Source organism: Epinephelus moara, chromosome 8 (assembly GCF_006386435.1).
Source record: "Epinephelus moara isolate mb chromosome 8, YSFRI_EMoa_1.0, whole genome shotgun sequence".
Lineage (NCBI taxonomy): Eukaryota > Metazoa > Chordata > Actinopteri > Perciformes > Serranidae > Epinephelus > Epinephelus moara.
The window spans coordinates 16,622,242-16,642,186 of NC_065513.1; the positions used below are offsets into that span (position 1 = coordinate 16,622,242).

The 19,945-nt window shown below is 39.2% G+C and overlaps 1 protein-coding gene across 1 annotated transcript; it reads right to left on the bottom strand.

The window, feature by feature from the left end:
- Positions 1 to 5,758: 5,758 nt before the first annotated feature.
- On the bottom strand, positions 5,759 to 16,685 carry slc25a37 (solute carrier family 25 member 37). The gene is made up of 4 exons (XM_050051771.1): positions 16,380 to 16,685; positions 10,744 to 10,972; positions 10,340 to 10,396; positions 5,759 to 8,804 (listed from the first exon to the last, which is right to left on the bottom strand). Exons 1-4 carry the CDS (start codon positions 16,572 to 16,574, stop codon positions 8,275 to 8,277), a joined length of 1,011 nt encoding a protein of 336 aa, XP_049907728.1. The 5' UTR covers positions 16,575 to 16,685; the 3' UTR covers positions 5,759 to 8,274.
- Positions 16,686 to 19,945: the final 3,260 nt, after the last annotated feature.

The window sequence follows — 19,945 nt, forward strand, 5'->3', positions numbered from 1 at the left end:
TATCACACAGGTAGATGCACTTTGTTATCAGTGAATGCACGGATATTATCCGTGCCTTGAGTATAAAATGGGTTAGGGTTAAAGGGTTAGGGGTTAGGGTTAGGGTTAGGGTTAAATCTTTATTCAGAGCATTTACATATAAAACAAAACCCAGATTGGGTTTATAGAGTCGTGACTTCCAGCCTTTATTAGAACTTGAAAAATAAATATTTTACATCTGAAGCATTGCAGGATGTGGGCCTTTTTAACAAAACATTTCACACATTCTGAATCAGTAACTTCACCATTGTTAAGTGTGCGTCATTGATCACACAGTAGGGTGTAAAATAATTCCTTAAAGTCCCCATCCACTCAAAATATGTTTTTCATATGTTTATGTCCCCTAAATTGTCTGATCTGGACTAGAGTGACTTGTATCTGTGCAAAGTTTGTCACTAGAGAAGTGTTTTTACATTCCTTTACTGAGGGGGGCGATGTCTGTGCACGAAACTGAAACTTCTGGCTGACTTGTCAACGGACTTGTCAGTACAGAGGAATGACCGCATATAAAGACAGAGAAAGATAAAGATAGATAAATGCGTCTTTATTTCTTCCCACTGTACAAAAATGAAGCCAATATATCTTGGACACGGCCGCTGCCATCTTGCGCTAGTGACATCATTTGGAGCCAGAGTCTATGCAGTAGCAATCTCCATAGCATTGAGTTCTTGTCCATACAGCCGTCAAAAAAATCGTGAGCAGCATCACTGATCACAAGCACAGTGACTGGCACACACAGCTGTCATTCATGATGTCAAAGCCTTTTTATTGCATCAAATAACCAACTAATACTAAACTAATCAGATGAATGAGCACTTGAACACATTGACATGATAAGAACTACTTAAAATGACAAACACTGTGATTGGGAAAATATTATTTGACATGACCTTTAACTTTTTATAGTGGAGTACTTTTATTTGGCCCATGTACCATCGGCTAATATGGAGAGGGCAGGATGTACTGCAGCCAGCCACCAAAGGGCGATTGAGATGTTTTGGGTTCACTTTTGGGAAGCTGTCATGTTGTCCACCTTTATTGTGCCATCTGTGATACAGAAAGCAGAGTTTGCATTAGCATATTGAAAGTTTTGACAGCAAACATGGTAGAGTGTGTTTCTAGGTGTAAACTGAAACCAGTGTGACTGTGAACACACTGTGATACCACACCAAATATTAATGTGTTTCACAACCACTAACACTGTGTCAGCTAATGCTAGTTAGCCTACAAACTGTCAATCAATATAAAAAAATATGAAATGTTAATCACACGTACCATTCTGATACAATCTACTTGTCACGGATGTAAGTGCAGAACAGTCTCCTTATTTAAGTCTGGGTCTGACTGAGGTTCAAACATGAAAGGCTGAGTCTCTCTGATGCTTCCTCGAACATTAATGGAAGCCATCTTGATAATGCGTACTGCCCTTTCACCAGTCAACCTAGGGCTAGTCTCCCATAGCAAGACCTATCTCCACACTTTGTTTTAGTGCTGTGACAGTGCTGGAGAAAACAGAAAGCTAAAATCAGAGCAAGCAGCAGTGGCAAATGGATCGCAAGGCCAGATCCAGAATTTCTGTGAGGGAGAAAGAGTAGATCTGCCTCCAGAAACTTTTTATATAGGAAAAAAATGTTGAACTATTTCTAGTATTTTTACATACTTAGAGCAACTTTAGAACTATTTATATAAAAGCTGAATAGCAACAATGAGGCCTAAGTGAGTAACCTAGAGTCTCATGGAGGTTGGCATGCAGATCTGACTCAGTACACTGCCTAACAGTGCCGATAAGATGGCATGCAGGATTTAGGGCTTTACATATTTTAGGAAGGGTAAGTTCGTGGTAACACAACCAAAGTGTGAGCAGAGGACTGATGCAACTGATAAAGGGAGACTTGAGAGCTGTCACGCCAGTAACCTGTCTGACTTTGTCAAGTAGCTGCCCTCATAGGGATTTGTTTTATAGCTATGGCAACAAGTGTCAGATTAAAAGGAGCTTATTTTTCTTATTCCTCACTGTTTCTCTCCACATCCTTATATTTTTAAGTGCTGATCATTCTAACCTCTTAAGTCTTTCTGTGGAGAGTTTTCATCAACTCAGTTGTCGTATCTAGAGGCTGATATGAGCCTGAATGGTACTGTCCTATTCAAACGTGCAGAACATAGTATGGCATATCTTAGAATGTAGAAGCTGGAGAAAAAAAATGAATCAAACGTGAATCTCAAATCTTAATGATTTCCTTAAACTCAAGTGCGCTCTTATCAACAGCACCATTCATTCTAGGCCCTTGGAGTAAACAGGTAATTAGACATGAAGAGGGCAGATAGCATCTGTTTTGACGGCATTGAAAATCTGACAGTATCTCTCAGCGTCTCTCAGTGTCTCGGGCCGCGCACGAGCACGCTCATCAGATAAAGGAGCTTGTTGAAGGGTGAAGTTGAAGGTTAGGAGAACTATTATTTTTGCACTTGCCATTGTAATACCTGCACTTCCGCAGGCTCAAAGAGACATGGTGCATTGATTCAGAAACACAGAGGACTTTAAAAAAAAAACATCCTCCTGTCTGTTTACCTCTCTGGCTCTAGGGGTGTGTCTGTAAATCTGTCTGTGCACCACCTGGATTAACTGGATTTGGAGAATAAATGATGAAAAGAAGTTAGGAGGAGCATATAAAATCATGGCCTTATCTCCTCTATACTGGGATCATAGTTTCTGCCAGTACGTGGCTACATAAAGATTTGCTGGGATATGGCAATAAAGCTGGTTAATGCCAAGAAACACAGTGTTAAGTCTCTGCTCTCAAGAGTCTATGGTCTTTGTCTATATATTTAGGGATCTGATTGTGAGATGCAGTGTGGTCACGGAGCCATCGTCGCGCTCTTCAAGGTGGCCAATGATGCTTTGAAAAACAAGCAGATCTTCATAACAGATGAGTAGAAAAACCGAGCCCGACCACAAAGACAGCCTTTGTCAGTGCTCCAATATGCCATGACTGTCTGACAAATTTGTTGGAGTTGATAAGGAGGTTTAAAACAGCCCTGATCTTTTCACATGGGAACACTCATAAACTTCCTCGGGTAGTGTAACTGGATCCCTCATGTTACGGTACCAGTAGAGCAGCTGCCTTTCTTCTCCCATCAGCAGATACACTGCTGCTTATCCGATGGTTGACATTGATTGCGTTACTGCGAACAAGTGTGTGTGTGTGTGTGAGGGAGAGGAACAGGGGGAAGATGGGCAGACAGAGAGAAAGAAGAGTAATTTTCCAGTGTTCTTATCTGTGGGAGAAAGATATAAAGTAGTGGGACAGTTTACTTCAGATTCGAGTGATTAGAGGACAGTATGACAAGGACATGGGCTGAGGGAGCCTCTCATTGTGCGCTTCAGATAAACAACCTGCTCAAGGACAAGGGCAAAAACTAAACACATCAGGGACAACAGCCTTACAGCACAAGTGTACGTGTCCTGAGGCATGCTGCTGTGGAATAAAGCTCTGCACTGTCTGCAATCTCAATAAAAAATCTGATCAGTCACATCAGTATGTCATTACAGACTGTATTATATGTAGGACACACATGTGAAAAACAGTTTTCACCTTCATATAAACAGCAGAACAAACAGAAACATTTAGACATACCATAGGATCACTGTGAGCAAAATGAGGTCAATGAGGGCATGCAAAAACTGATGTATGTATGCAGATGATCTTCAACTTTTAATGCTGTGTTCGGTGATATTCACAAGTATTGAGTAACCAGAATTATGTGATTGGGCATATTGTCTCCACATATGTGTTATCAACTATCCAATGTGCAGCTGGACTGTATGTCCATGTCCACGTAGACCTGCAGCTGGCTCTTTAAACACTGCGCACAGACTGGAAATGTTTCTTTCTATGAGACAAAATAGGAGCAGAGCCAACAGGGCAGGACTGATTATGTCAGCATGTGGATCCAAACACAGTGACATCACATGTCAACATCATCTCTGCTGTTGGGGATTGTTCCCCAGGTGTGTGGACAACCTCTAAATGGTACTATATCTCCCTCTACTGGAGCTGTATAACTCCTGCAGGATACACACTTTGAAGGGTACACAAGGGTACAAAGGGTTCACACAAATGTTAAACTTACTTAGCTATGCAGATTGTCTTGGTTTCGAGACACATCCCAGTTTGGAGAAGCAGACAGGAGTACTAACATATAAGGTCAGAAATGCACTGGTGAGGATGGGGGGGTCAGCAGCAAAACATATTTTGACCATTTAAAAACTGTCAGCAGGACAATTCACCCCAAAATCAACAGTAAAAAATCAGGAATGTTTCAACCTCATTTTCCTTGAAGGCGAAACTACTACTGTTTTCTGTTTTGGAAGATTTAGTGACTGAAACTATGAATGACTAGTTTCTGTACCTGTACCTGTTACTCCACAAAACCAAAATTACAGATTTTCTTACAGAATTGTTTTGGTGTGAGTTGCAGAGTGTTGGTGATATCGGCCATAGAGATGTCTGCCTTCTCTCTTATACAATGTAACTTGATGGCGCTCAGCTTGTGGTGCTCAAAAAATACATTTGAAAAACTCTACAGCAATGTCTCTTTGCAGAAGACTGATACATGTAGCTCACCTTGCACCACTGAGCTAGCTAACGCTACGGCTCAGCTGAGGAGGACACCATAAATGTTTACATCTCGCACTGCCACAAGGTCGTGCCCCTCCATGAGAAGATGCTTCCTTTTGTACAAGGTACTGTTGGTGGATGTAGGGGATTATCTTGAGTAACCAGGTCATGATTTCTGGAAAGAGACATTGCTTTTGAGTTTTTCAAATGTATTTTTTTGGTGCTTCAAGCACAATTAGACAAATGCCATCTAGTTCCATTATATTCAAGAGAAGGCAGACATCTCTATGGGCAATATCTTCAGCACTCAGCAACTCACACCGAAACAATCTAGACTGATAAACAGCACTACAGGTAAGAGGAAAAATATGTATTTTGATTTTGATCTGTCCCTTTAATGGTTCTGTGGAGTAACAGAAACTGATTGGGAGAAAAACTAGTCAGTTATGTTTTCAGACACTAAATCCTGTAAAACAAACACGAGGCCATTTCACCGTCAAGGAAAATCAGATTTGTTTGTCTTTACAGGTGCGTTCAGTATAATCCTTATGCAGTTTGTCACAAATTGACACAAGGAAGAGACACAAGTCAGGTTAAAGTCCCAATTAAGTGTTTTTACAAGAGATTAATAATAATGACTATTTACAAAAGATGAATGCAGGGTGTGGTGGGTGAGTGCATAAGCTGATTGTGGAATGTATGAATGAGTGTCGCATGTGTGTGTGTGTGTGTGTGTGTTTATAGTCACAGTGGAGGCCCTAACAGGTGCTACTAGTTCATCAGTGGAGGCGGAAAGGGAGTGGTCATTACTACATTCATGTTAAAGGCTTTCACTCTTTGGAAAAGACTAATGTATCTCAACAGTAGGTAGATACAGTGTTGCCTATTTTTTCTTGTTTAAGTAGAAATATTATAGTTACACTGGAAAGATGGGAATTTCAAATTGAAGTCCCAAGAATTGTAAAACACTTGGTGGTTGTATTTTAATGCTGAAAGAATAAAAACCAATATGTTCCCCAACATCTAAAAGACTGACTGTGACAGGCCACACAGAGAATCAAAGTTAATACTGAATAAGTTAAGAGACAAAACACACAAAAACAAAGCACTCATCACTTGCATGTTTATTTCAGCTCCAGTGTTACATACTGTAGCAGCATTATCACAATCATTTCATATTTGCATGGTCATACTTCCAAGCACTCCAGCTCTGGAGATGGCACTCTATCATCCCAACTCCCCATTTCAATCATTTGTGCGTAATTAGCATTAAACTATTTACATTATAGAAAACCCCACATGGAATATATCAGCTTTGCTGTCGCCTTTAAAATGTACGTATCTATTAGAAACACGACATTGACACATTAGAAGTACTTAGACACAGGTGCTGAGACAGTTTAGGAAACATGATTCACTGATATGAATCGACACGTCAAAGGAATGATGGGGTACTGTAGGGCAAGCAGTGCTGAATGCAAGTACAATGCAATTAATCAAGAACTAATCTGACTTCATTTTACGTTCGTTTATGATAATTTTTGTCAGTGGATCCAACTGAAAAAGAAAAATTACATAATGTGGGCAACACTCACCTAAGTGTAATTACACTTAGATTAGAATGAAACATTATGAACTGCTTAATTGAGACACTTTTTCATATTCATGTGAAATCCTTCTCATATTTTCAATTGAATTCAAGTAGTTAGTCTAAACACAGATCAGTCAATAAAAAACAGATCATCATGTAATTTTCCAAACACATTGAAATCTTTTCATAACAATTATATTAACATACAATTTTCATTTTTCACTGCATTTTCTTAAGTACTTCAGTAGTCTATGAAACTTTTTGGAGTGTAAAATGAAAATGCGGAGGCAGAAAATACTTTTCTGACACACATACAAATAATAAGCCTCTAGAGAAGATATAGTTTAAGCAGTGGGGCAATTAAACACCACTATGGGGCAAAAACATGGCATGACAAGTCACAGCAGGCGGGCAAATAGCATCATAACTGCAGGTTAAATGTAAGATGCATAGAATACAATGCATGTCTTTGGTATATTAAAAAATCATCCAAGTATAATGAGTCTGTTGCTAAAGGGTTTGTGAGACCGCTGGAATCTGATGAACTCACTGAACTTTACCAAAGGGGGGGAAAAAAACCCTCCATAATTAAAAATAAATAAATCTGGCTGCTCGCTGGATTACATCAATATCTGCAGGAATGTCTCGACTACTGAATGGAAAATAGTCAAGAGGCTGGTTCGAGCAGCGAGCACACAGGAAATGGGAAACTACAACAGGATGAGTGGAAATAAATGCATTGCCTGCTTACCAGCTGATTTCTATCAGGATTTCACTGGTCTAGTAGTAACAGAATGCCCCCAGTTTCAAAGTAATGTAAAAGTTGGGATGTTACATTTTGGGATCACGGAAAGTCAGTCAAACTTAATGCTCTGAAAATATTTTACATACAATCTACAACCTTTAGAGTCAAGGTCAATATGACACAAACAAAACAACTCAAAAGCTAAACATCACACATGTACAAATGCATGTGAAGGCGAGGTGAGACGTGGTCACCTCCCACGTAACAGCCTCGTTTGATCCACCTTTGGATCTGCATAATGACATTTCTCAGAAATAGTCACCCTCAAAATATATATTCATGCCTTTGAATACAAAAGCTGCCCTCTTTCTGCAACAGGTATGATTCTTTAAGTGAGACTATTATTGTGCGTGATGCAGGAGCAGTGTTTGCTTTAACAAGGCAAATAACTAGAACACAACTTGGTACTGACAGAGAGAAATAGTCTCAGGGAGGAAATAGTATTTTGCACTAAAGTAAAAAAAAAAAAAGTGAGACAAAAATAGGTTTGCTGCAGACTGACATTTGACCATTAGATGCAGAGATAATAATTAAAAAACAGCATTCAGTTACGCTCGTTCAGATTTGACCTGTTATGACATAAAGAGTGCTGTAAGATTGGATCTCATAACAGAATAGTATGTTTCCTTGCTAGAGCTTGAACCCAGGAAAATAGTTTCATATTTATGAGGCACTTGGAAAGCGTCACTGTTCCATTCACTGTGGAGTGAAAATGAGGAATGTGTTGTAATGTTGTTGTTTTTTTTAATAAATACACAATGAAATAAAACAAACAGCATTGTGTTTCTTCCACATCTGTAAAATACAAGCCTCTGAAAGCTAACCAAATAAATAAAAAAGTTCCAATATCGAGAACTATAAACATCATTGAGGACATCTTAATTATACGGCCTCCACATGTAGAAAAGACAGTCTGCAACGTGGCGGAGAGGAGGAGGAGGAAGATGACTTCATTGTGTATCTGTCCTTCCAAGGATAGTTATCTCTGCTGCATATCCTGGTTGTGTAACATCATCTTGACTTGAGAATGCACACAGATTACGGTAAGTGAACAACAATGGGCAGTCCTCCTCTGCCACTCCTTGACCATGACGACTTCCCTGTGAGACAATAAGTGCTGTTATTTCCTCAAACAGCACACAGTGAGCTCGCACAGCTTCAGGCTGGAGTCTTCATTCATCGGTTCCAGTCTAGGTGTGGTTTGCTCCGACACATTTCCATTACATTGGTCCAGGTCTTGCCGCCTGTTTCGGTTGCTGCTTCGTCAGGAAGTACTTGAAGAACTCGTACACTGACCAGGCAATGGCAGTGGAGGGCATCTGGTATATAACCCGAGCTTGGGCCCCTTTGAAGAAGGCCGCCAGACCACCGAGCCGGTACACTGTCCTGAAGGCATTAGCCATTCCCGATAAGTGGCCGCTGATGTTCATGGAGTTTAGCGCTACGTTCTCCTGTGTGTTGAGAAGAGTTTTACAAACGTCAAGTGGAGTGGTTATTGCTGCGGAAACGGCGCCTGCTGCTGCTCCGGACACTATGTGGGTGCCAGGGTGGTAATGTCTTTGGGGGTTTAACTGTTCCTGCATCAGCTCGTAAGTGATGAAGTGAACAGCCTGGAATGGGATGTTCATGGTCAGCTGAGTGCTGTAGCTGCGGTAGAAGGCTCTCACACCCTCAGTGCGCCTTACTGTTTGGAGACAGTCCCAAAGTCCTCGATATGGCGAGTTGTACATTTGCATCCTCTGCTTAATCACTGAGCCATGGAAAGACACAAGTAACCATGTTAGCATGTTTATCACATACATTTATATCCATTCTACACTTTGCACTCAAGACAAAAATATCTCAAATAAAATGGCAAGAACAGACATTTACATGACAATTATGTGACTGTTTCAACCAAACGATAAATCAAAATTACAAGTATTTCTTTGTTTTAAATAGGTTTTAAATGTGTTAAGGGTCCAGAGTGTAGGGTTTAGGGAGATATATTGTCAGAATTGGAATATATTATAATAAGAGTGTTTTTACTTAGTTTATAATGACCTGAAAATAAGAATTGTTGTGTTTTCGTTACCTTACAGTGAGCCGTTTATATCAACGTTTAGGGCAGGTGCTTGTCTACGGAGATCGCCATGTTGCACCACAGTGTTTCCCCTACCATTATATTAGGGGGGCGCCCCTCTGCTCTCTGTATCACACACGGCGGAGTTCTTCCCCGATGTGCACACACACACACACACGCACGCACGCACGCACACTCCCACCAGCGGACAGAGAGCACACGTCGGAAAATATATTGCGTCAACCACCTGAAAAGCAGACAAAAATATCTGCGTTTTTTTAAACGCTCCCAGGGTGGTGGAGATGGTGAAGAAGAAATGTTATTTCTGTATTTCTGATTCTGATTCTGATAGAAAACTCTGCTGCATTTCAAATCAAGCGCCTCCTAAAATAACAGCTATCTCCATTTTTGAAGAGCTGTCATGCGTGTACACTCTGCAGCGGGAGCTAATCCGTAATCAACCACCATCATCTGTTGTTTGGACTTGGGAGTGAACAACTCGTATGCAAAGAATGCATGAGACGTGTCTGCGCCACAAAGCAACACAACTACCGTGTTAAACCACCTGAAAAAACACCACAATCTGCAGTGCGATGAGTGCACAAAGCCAAGAAGAGTAACGTCCCCGACTTTACTGTACCGTTACCGCTAATTTCTGTACTTGTCCAGCATCAACTCAGACATTCATAACAGCAGCAATGCAGTGCATCACGGTGGCCACTGTAAAATAACATATATACAGCGGATACGTAGGCTATTTCATGGAAGCTGCACTAAATTCAGAACCTTATTTTAAATCTTATTTTGATGCAGGAATGTAACATGATATGAAAGTGAGAATAGTGCTATGTTGAGTTAATTTGGGGTTAAAGACTTTAGTACAATTTTATGTATATTACTTTGCTTCTAGGAGATGCACTGTGAATAAGGACAAGAATTATTTTGAGTGCAAATATTTGTACACTTGCGGGGCTGTAGCACAACATGGGAGTGAATATAGTGCTCTGTATATTTCAATGTGAAATGCAATAAATTATTTTGTCTAAATCTATAAATGATCGTGATAAATAACTGTGATCTCAGGACATGCGTATGCATGTCGATCAAAATAATCGTGAGGCTCATTGATTGCTTTTGGATGCATATATAATACTTGCTAGTATATATACAGAATATTGTAAACTTTATCCTTTGAAGGACACAAACAACATTTTTTTTCTTACCTTCAGCTGGGTTCATGACTGCATCGTGGAGAACGGTGGCCACACTACCTGCAATACCTGTTAAGACATTAAGAGATTGTGTCAAGTTTAAGTCAATGACTGTGATTTCAAGAATTTTAACATCAAATTCATTTGTAACAGATACGGGTCTTATTTTAGTAAAGGTCGGGGTGAATTACCAGTTTTTTCATGCTGTTTAAATGCTAAAAAACACAACACATCTCAGATAGCAAGTTTGGATTTGTCCTGTTTGGAATATAGCCCCATCCTTGCCACTGTAAACAGGATATGGCATTAAAATGATTTATCCTAACTACACTGCTCCAGGCCTTGTTGCTTAGCCCAGTGTGAAAGCTGTTAGTGTGACGATCAAGTGATTTGTGTTGAGACGTGGGAACATGTACCATTGGCTAAATGGCTGTTGCCTCCACTCTGAATGACGTCACTGAGTGAGCGTTTGACCCGTTCGTAGCAGGCGAAGTAGAGCGCATGTGCAGGTCCCGCTCCCATCATGGTGATGTTGAGGCCCCTCAGCGGCCTGAAGACCCCCTCTGTCTGGATGATCCTCTTCAGAGCCTGGTAGACACTCCTGTACTGTGCATTTGGGTCTGGCTGCAGGCTCTGCATCCTTGTCTGAAAAAATAAGACAGATAAACCATTGTTTGTAATTTGCTAAAGTACTAACGCCAAATGTATGTGACTCAGAGTGGCTTCAAAGTGGGCACCGGTTATTTGCCAAATCATGATTTCTACTTGCATTGTTCCTTGTAATGCTGTCACATTGTTGTGACAGTAAGTGTACTTGGCAGCAGCGAGGTCCTGACTGACTGATGTGTGTCTCTCCCAAGGCTGGCGTGGGCGGCTGTGGCAGCTCTTTGTTTTACATAACCACGCCAAGTTATCTGGACGCCACAAAGCATGTTTTTATTTGTGAAGAGATCTAGGGCTGGCTCAGGAGATAGGCCAAGTCTATCTTCCTCAGCGTGTTCCCATGTGTTTCCTTCCTTCGGCTTAACAATAAAATATCAATTACATTTCCGTCTGATACAGATTTGGGAACTTGGGGCACACAGTTTGCGTTTTAAGTTTGCGTGACTGGCGTGGTGCATTACAAATCACATTGTTCAGAGGCAAACATGTGATTTTTTATATTCAAGCCAAAGAACACATGAACCTGGTTTTCTCTCTAGATAATCTGAAGGGTAAATTATGCTGGCTACAACGCAACCTGCAGACAGTTCAAACCCTATATCAGGACTGTGCTCTTTTTTAGTGATAACTCTCTTAATGCCTGATGATAAAAGACATCTCATGCACTTATCAGCCAAAATAGGTAAGTCTTCAGTAACCACAAGCCCAGTACTCAAAGTTTAAATAATATACAGTGAAGGTTAAGTATATAAAATTCCCTCTTTGCGTAACTGGCATGTTGCTTCTTGCACTGACACTGAATACCAGAGGACAATTAACAAATTCATTTTTCAACTGTGAAAAAATTGGCGCATGTATCATTATCTTACTTTTAACAGTACTAGCCTCAGATGGGATATGTTAACAATGACTGAAGTGTGTCAAATGCAACAGGCATCTGTGTGTGTCCAATAAAAAAATATTTTTGTAAAACAATTTATGAAAATGACTATCATTAAAAAGTTTAATGACTCAAAATGCTTAGCTAACAGCATTCAGTGAGACAGTGTAATTTTAGATGTGAAACAAAACTTTAAGGATCTGTTTACACATGAGATGAAATGTAGTGAAAAACTATTTGTCCAGCAGTTTCAGGTCTGTTTTTTAGAAAAAGCGTGCAGATTATATCATCATTAGGTTCTCAGTGGGACCCACTGCATTTATTTTTAATTTATTTACAAATTCTAAGCATTTTTCTACAGTGTTCACAAAGCAGCTTGAACCTGAGCTTACTTTCTTTGGAGCATTTAAGAAAAATAATAAAATAAAATACTGTTAAGAATATGAAAAGAAAAAATATCATCTTTATCATGCATCACATTCCCCTTCCTAATTGCTGTATCTCTCAAAGGATTTGTATATTTTTTTTAACTGTCTGATATTTTTACCCTGGTTTAATTACTTCCTTTAGTCCTCTCCACAAAAATCACCCCACAAATAATAATACGCATGCTTTTAAGATTGGTGCGAGAACAACATTGTTTCCAATTAAATTTCTCTCTTAAGTTATGACCCTCTCTCTCTGTCCAAGAACATTTTTGTACACTGCCAGGAAGTAGATTATTTCTTTCTAGCACTAAATCAAACATAAGTGTTGTCTGCATAAAGATGGTATTAACATCACTGTCACACTGTGCTAACAAAACCATTTAAGCGTACTAAAAAAGGAAACACTCCCATCTTCTACATTACACTGTGTCACATCTGTCCTGTCTCTGTGGCGGTTTACTAATCAACACTGCAGATGAGCTGCTGCATTCACACACCCTTTACTGCGTGAGGCCGATTCCAAATGTGCAAAACACCGATAAGATCCCCCTCCTTGCATTAGGACAGGCTACTCCCGTAGTCTTGGCTGAGTCTCGTTCTTTACTGGGAGGTTGAAAGATAGAGGTTGACAGGGTCAGTGGATTGTTACCACTACCTTCTGAACCAAGTCTTATTAAAAACATTCTGTTAAACTCATCTCAGGTTTGACGAGAGACACTAATTCATTACTTCATAAAACACATACTGGAAATGAATGCATTGGAGTCTGTTTTTGATGTTTTAAGATGCACTGTTTTACTCTACATCGCAACTGTCAAAGTAACAAAAATAATATAGGAACCATGCTTATCTATTTCTTCAGAAATTTCAGAACAGGTTCTTTGTCAACTTCAAACAAGCACTGATCAAACTGAATGAGCACCTACAGCTGTAGGGTGCTTGTGTAAACCTGGAAACCTCAAGAGGAAATGGCAGCGGTGGTTTGTGTAATAAAGGCAAATGGGTTCATTCGGAAAGACTATGACACAGAAAAAAAGAGGATATAATGTCTTTTTTTTTTTCTTGCAGTATGTTAATACAGTTGTCTGTGCCACATCAAGATTATTGTTTGGGCAGCACGCCAAATTATCAAAACAACACTACATTGTTAGGAAACAATGGCTGAGCAGAAGAGGAGGATTGCAGGGGGCAAAGTTCACATTCAAACCAACACTTAGCGATTTGCTTTGCAGACACAAGCCAATTTTTAACAAGCTTAAAACTAGCCAATAATGTCATTCAGTTACTGAACATAAACTTCAACATCAGGCTTCAACTTCTTTTTTAGTGATAACTCTCTTAATGCCTGATGATAAAAGACATCTCATGCACTTATCAGCCAAAATAGGTAAGTCTTCAGTAACCACAAGCCCAGTACTCAAAGTTTAAATAAGATACAGTGAAGGTTAAATATAAAAAATTCCCTCTTTGCGTAACTGGCATGTTGCTTCTTGCACTGACACTGAATACCAGAGGACAATTAACAAATTCATTTTTCAACTGTGAAAAAATTGGCGCATGTATCATTATCTTACTTTTAACAGTACTAGCCTCAGATGGGATATGTTAACAATGACTGAAGTGTGTCAAATGCGACAGGCATCTGTGTGTGTCCAATAAAAAAATATTTTTGTAAAACAATTTATGAAAATGACTGTATCATTAAAAAGTTTAATGACTCAAAATGCTTAGCTAACAACATTCAGTGAGACAGTGTAATTTTAGATGTGAAACAAAGCTGTGGTCTGATGAAACTTTAAGGATGTGTTTACACATGAGATGAAATGTAGTGAAAAACTATTTGTCCAGCAGTTTCAGGTCTATTTTTAGAAAAAGTGTGTAGATTGTATCATCATTCGGTTCTCAGTGGGACCTACTGCATTTATTTTTAATTTATTTACAAATTCTAAGCATTTTTCTACAGTGTTCACGAAGCAGCTTGAACCTGAGCTTACTTTCTTTGGAGCATTTAAGAAAAATAATAAAATAAAATACTGTTAAGAATATGAAAAGAAAAAATATCACCTTTATCATGCATCACATTCCCCTTCCTAATTGCTGTATCTCTCAAAAGATTTGTATATTTTTTTTAACTGTCTGATATTTTTTACCTTGGTTTAATTACTTCCTTTAGTCCTCTCCACAAAAATCACCCCACAAATAATAATACACATGCTTTTAAGATTGGTGCGAGCACAACATTGTTTCCAATTAAATTTCTCTCTTAAGTTACGACCCTCCCTCTCTATCCATCCACAAGCCAATTTTTAACAAGCTCAAAACTAGCCAATAGTGTCATTCAGTTACTGAACATAAACTTCAACATCAGGCTTCAACTTCAAGATGGCACGTAACGAACAAATTTGGGTTTTGATTTGCTACACCAGTCACACATAGACTTAAATTTAGGTGGGATTTCTCTGTTCATGAACTCCAGCCAAGTATTTAGGCTGGCCTTTTAAATGTGAATTTACAATTATTATATGTACAGGCTACCTCTGTGACGGCCACGGCATTTGACTGCAGAGCAACTCAGACAATGTTTTTATTTGTTTGAATGTATGAATGACGTCACACAAGTTTTAAAGTTTACATGATTATAGAAGAAAGAACTCCTCACTAATAAATCCAAATCTGAATCACATTTTATTTATACCAGGCATTAGGTCTGCAACTCACAATTGCTTTAATCATTCATTGTCCTGCAGACTATTTTTTGAGTCATTGTTTAAGCTTATTTGTGAAAATATGCTCATCCAAATTTCCAAGAGCCTGAGGAGATGTCTTCAAATGTCTTGTTTTGTCCGACCAGCTGTCCAAAGCCAAAAGATGTTCAGTTTTCAACGGTTAAAAAATGGAGAAAAGCAGCAAATCCTCAAGTGTGAACATATAACTCAAAAACAATTGCCATTTTTGATAATAAAAATGACTCGATCATTAAAATAGCTGCAGATTAAGTTTCTTTTGACCGACTAATTGATGTATCGACTAAGTTTTCAGCTCTGCTATGTACTGCAGTGGTTGCTCTCTATCAACAACAGCAAAATCCCCATTAGTCATACTGTACATTTTCTAAATTTGCTTGTTTGTTTGTGCATGTCTCAGTTACATACCTTTTTACTATTTCTACCCCCACTGGTTTATACAAAATGTCTTAATTTAATCTTTAAAATATAGAATCTGGTTAGATATTGAGCTAAATGTTGTACTTCCTGGGAGCACTGTCAATGACACCAATCCAATCTAATAAATGCAACAAATGTCTTGATCATGTCAGTGACCAGATTGAGATCATTTTAATACAGTGTTGATTTAATTTTGTAATCTTGGACATTTCAACAGGGATACAGATGACTTTCCTTTATTGGTAAATGCATCTATGGGCGGCCACAAAGGTAAACTTTATAACTACATTACAGAGTTTAGAAACAAGGTGAAAACCTATTGTTTGTTCTTTAAGATTGGAGGTACATTTAAAGGCAGTTTGACTTATTTTACAGCCAAGCCAGGTACTTGACCTTCACTTACCTTAATAGTCTGGGTAACTCATGTCCTTTCACTGTATGAAAAACACTGACTGAGACAAAAGCTTGAGATAGCATGTGTTTACACTCAGCCAAACGAGCTCATTATCAAAATGACAAGAACTTGTGCTAACCTTGCTAAAGAGTAACTTGGGTAAATTAAGGTGACACTGTTCGCCCACTGAGCTCGCTATGTTAGCAAAGTTCTCAGTTAGAGGCTAAAAAAGTAAAACTGTTGCTAAGTGCTCGGTTTAGATAACAAGTAGTGTTTTTATTTCGGTTTCATTTGTGCTAGCTTACTTAACTAGTTAGTTGAGTTGGAGCAAACAGGCTGTCGTGCTTAAATTAGCTAACACTGGGGCTAACTAAGGATGGGCAGCAACATTTTAGAGCTAACGTTCGTTAGCACGCGATAGGAGCCTGTCTGTGCAGTTAGCAGCGCTGTGTAGCTCGTTAGTTAATGAGCCGTGCTGGTTAACAAGTGTGATGTGCTGCTAGGCTGCCTGTGTGTACGTTACCTTGACAGAGTCCACGGGGTACATCACCGTGTGCTCCAGTATGCCAGCCACGGCTCCTGCTGTCATGTGGGTCGCCACTGAGACATGAGGTGGCAAGCTCTCGTAGTCACCGTCCACCCCGAAAGGCTCATCGTCTTTGCTTTTGACCTGCGACATGTCCAGTGCTGCCACCGCAGAGTCCGAGCTCAACTCCATGCGTGGACGGCTCTCCCCAACGGTCTTCTGAGCAAGATAACACTCAGAGAGGTGTCGGCGGCATGGATAACCACAACATCATCACTACTTACTGGAGTTCCAGCGCCCATGTGACGTTCACACCCGGGGGCGTGGCTCAGAAACGTATGGACCAATCATTTTCCGGATACTCAACAATTGGGCGGGCTCTTGGTTTGGCGCGGCCAATGAAAAGTTTCCGTGGTAGATTTCTCTGACACTTCACTATGCTCCTGCGCATCCCTGCTTGTCTCTGTTTTTGAATGGGTTTGACAAAACTGTATAATCGCACTGTCCGACTTGAACAGATAAAAAAGGTTTGGTCTCCTTATCAGGCAGCATCTGTTCTTTAATACTGTGGAGAAATCATACAACTCTCCTTTTTCATAAGGACATATGTCCAACTTCTCTTCGCACCGAGCAAGTGGTGGAAAAATATTCAGATCCACATGCTATGTAAGCAGAAGTACTAATGACTATGTACAGTATAAAAAAAATAGGACTTTAAAAGGAAGTGCTTCAGTGCTTGTTTCAAAATAACTTATGGGGTAAGTGTCAAAACACTCTTTATGCAGAAAGGCCCTCTCCAGAGATTCAAATTAATAATAAAATGGATTATTATTGCTAATTCATGAACATTTAAAGCTCTATTTAATGTTGTAGTTTATTTAATTGTTTAATCAAGAACACTGCATCATATTCTGTTAACTGATCATATGTATTGTACATAAAACTTTAAAGGAAAGGATAAAGTGCAGTAGAAATATAAAGTGGCAAAAGTGGAATACAGAAATAAAGTACAATAGCTAAACTGTATTAATTAAGTCAATGTAATTAGTTACTTTCCTCCATGATGGGGGGTTGTATAATGTATGTACCGCAAACATAGACAAACAGGACAGGAAACAGGAGTTCTTACTTTAAAAAAATAAAAATGTTTTATTGGTTATTTCTTCATCTGTATCTCTTTCTCTCTATCTCTTTATCTTTTACTTTGAATGTAAAGTCATTTTTGTTTGGTTGCTCATAATCTTTAGGTTGTGTACAATGTAGAGCATCTTCAAGATTGAAATCAGTGACAAAAAGTGCTACTCCATGCTACTGTGTAAGCATGGATGGATTACTGATCGGGCCTAGTGGGCACAGGCCCATGGGCCCAAAGTGTCAGGGGGTCCTCTTGGTCTTCACCTGCAAAATGTCACTCAAATTAACACGTACTGGCCAGACAGAGGCTCAAAATGACCACAAAGAAATGCAAAGCAACTGCAAAAAGATATAAAATAACTACAAAAAAGGGGAAAATGATCAAAAAATACACAACATTACCTCAAAGAGACACAAAATGACTACAAGGAGATAAAAAAGAAGCAAAACAACCCCTGTCTGTGTGTCTTGCTCCTATGTAAGAGAGGTGTTGGGGCATTTTGCATGTCTGTGCCCAGGGGCCCATTGTCTCATAATCCCTGTAAAATACTAGTAAATTGTTCCAGCGACATGTACTTTTGGTCTTTTGGATTGAAGAATTATGAATGAATTTGTGGGAGAATTCACTGGAGAACACCAGATTAAAAAGGCATAGAGGAACCACAGACTAAAATAGGCTCTCTAAAACCACAGGGTGCTACAATGAAAGATCTTTATGTCTAAATAACAAAGAAAGTTGTTTCAAGAGGTAAAAAAATAAATGAAAAAAAGTTACACAACAACCTCACACTGCTCTCTTACCTGTCCCCCTGTTAAATTTGAACATACTGATCTGCAGACATCATCCCTACCTCACATCATGTGAACAGTCATATGAAATAGCCTAGAGGGAAAACAGAAGCCTCTTAACAAAGGTTAACGCCACATCCATGCCTCAGTTTCAGCTCCTGAATAGCAAATGTGACATTATCACACTTAGCTGATGCTGCCAGGTTCAGATTAATGACACATTCAAATTAAATTAGCTCAAAGAGACCAATCATCTCAATGAGTCTAAATGAATGTCTTAACATGTTTCTCATCACACCTCCTATTCTTAATAATTTATATTCTGTTTGGTTTTTTTGGCCGTGTCATGCTGTCTCTTGTTGCGGGCCAGAAGTTTAAATTTCACCTTGATATCCAACTGGATGCCAGTTTGTGTCCGAATAAACATACTAAAGATTCGGTGGCTCTCTGTCGATCCACTCTCCTTTGTACACCACAGAGAGATCTCAACCTTTGTGTTTTTCCAATTCTGTGCACACGCTGTTGGTCAGAATATTTGATTTGTAAATGATAGCTATATTCTATTACAGAAAGAAACACAATATTAATTATCTTTACAGCCAATGGGTTGGACTGGATCTATTTACTATCCCGTGTCACTCTCCATTGGCTGAAACATAAGCTCCAAACACAAAGCACACTGCAGTGTCATTGTGGGTGTGTCGGCGGAGCAGTGTGACATATCAATGACTCAGCACTGTAGGAGCCTGGCATCTTAATGAGCCACTTGTTCCAGCAGTGTTCCTATAGTGTGTATTCACATGTTCGGTAGGGGAATTACAATCAGACCTGTAAGACTGAAGACCTCCAGGACTTTATTGGACCATGTTCAGTCTAAACTATAATTCACAGGTACAACAGGAACAAGCAAGTTGTTAACCAAATGCTTTGTATCATAAGTAATGTGGACATGTTGAGATTTAAAGTATCTTGTCATTCAATCTGTAAGTGAAGTAATATACTCTTTTATAATGGACTAAAGTTGTTTTTGACTTGAACTGAGGCGACTAATACCACCTAGCAGAATTATTATAGTTTTGTATTTTTAAGTAGTTTTATGTTTATTTTGTTTTTTTATTTTTTATTTTAAATTCAGTTTAGTTTCAGTTAGTTTCCAGAGTGGGTTCGCTTGTTTCAGTAATGTTAGTTAACTTAAATGTATTTTCCGCACATAGTTTTATTTTTAGTTTAGTTTTAGTTAACTATAATGACCTTGCCACCTAGTTGAGGTCACACAGGATGTTCTAGTGTGTCCCACACGCAGAGTGCATCAAGTATTAACTCTTGTCTCACACAGAGCACAGCAAGTGCCGAATGATTGTTAACTGGAATGAGACACTGATCACTGTATGTTACATACTGTCATCAGTATACAAGTAGTTATCAGCTGAATACTGTGAGGAGCCTCGATGAAGCTGTTTACTTTTATATATTCAGCAGTTTTATTCCACAGCTGAGGATCCTCACGTGTTGCAGTTTAAATTACTTCTAACTTGTTCCATTTTCGCTACCAGCAGCCTTGCCAAGTAGAGCCCGACCTATGTTTATGTTGGCCGATTTTATCGGCTGATATTGGCCGCTTAGAGATATATTGGATTCAG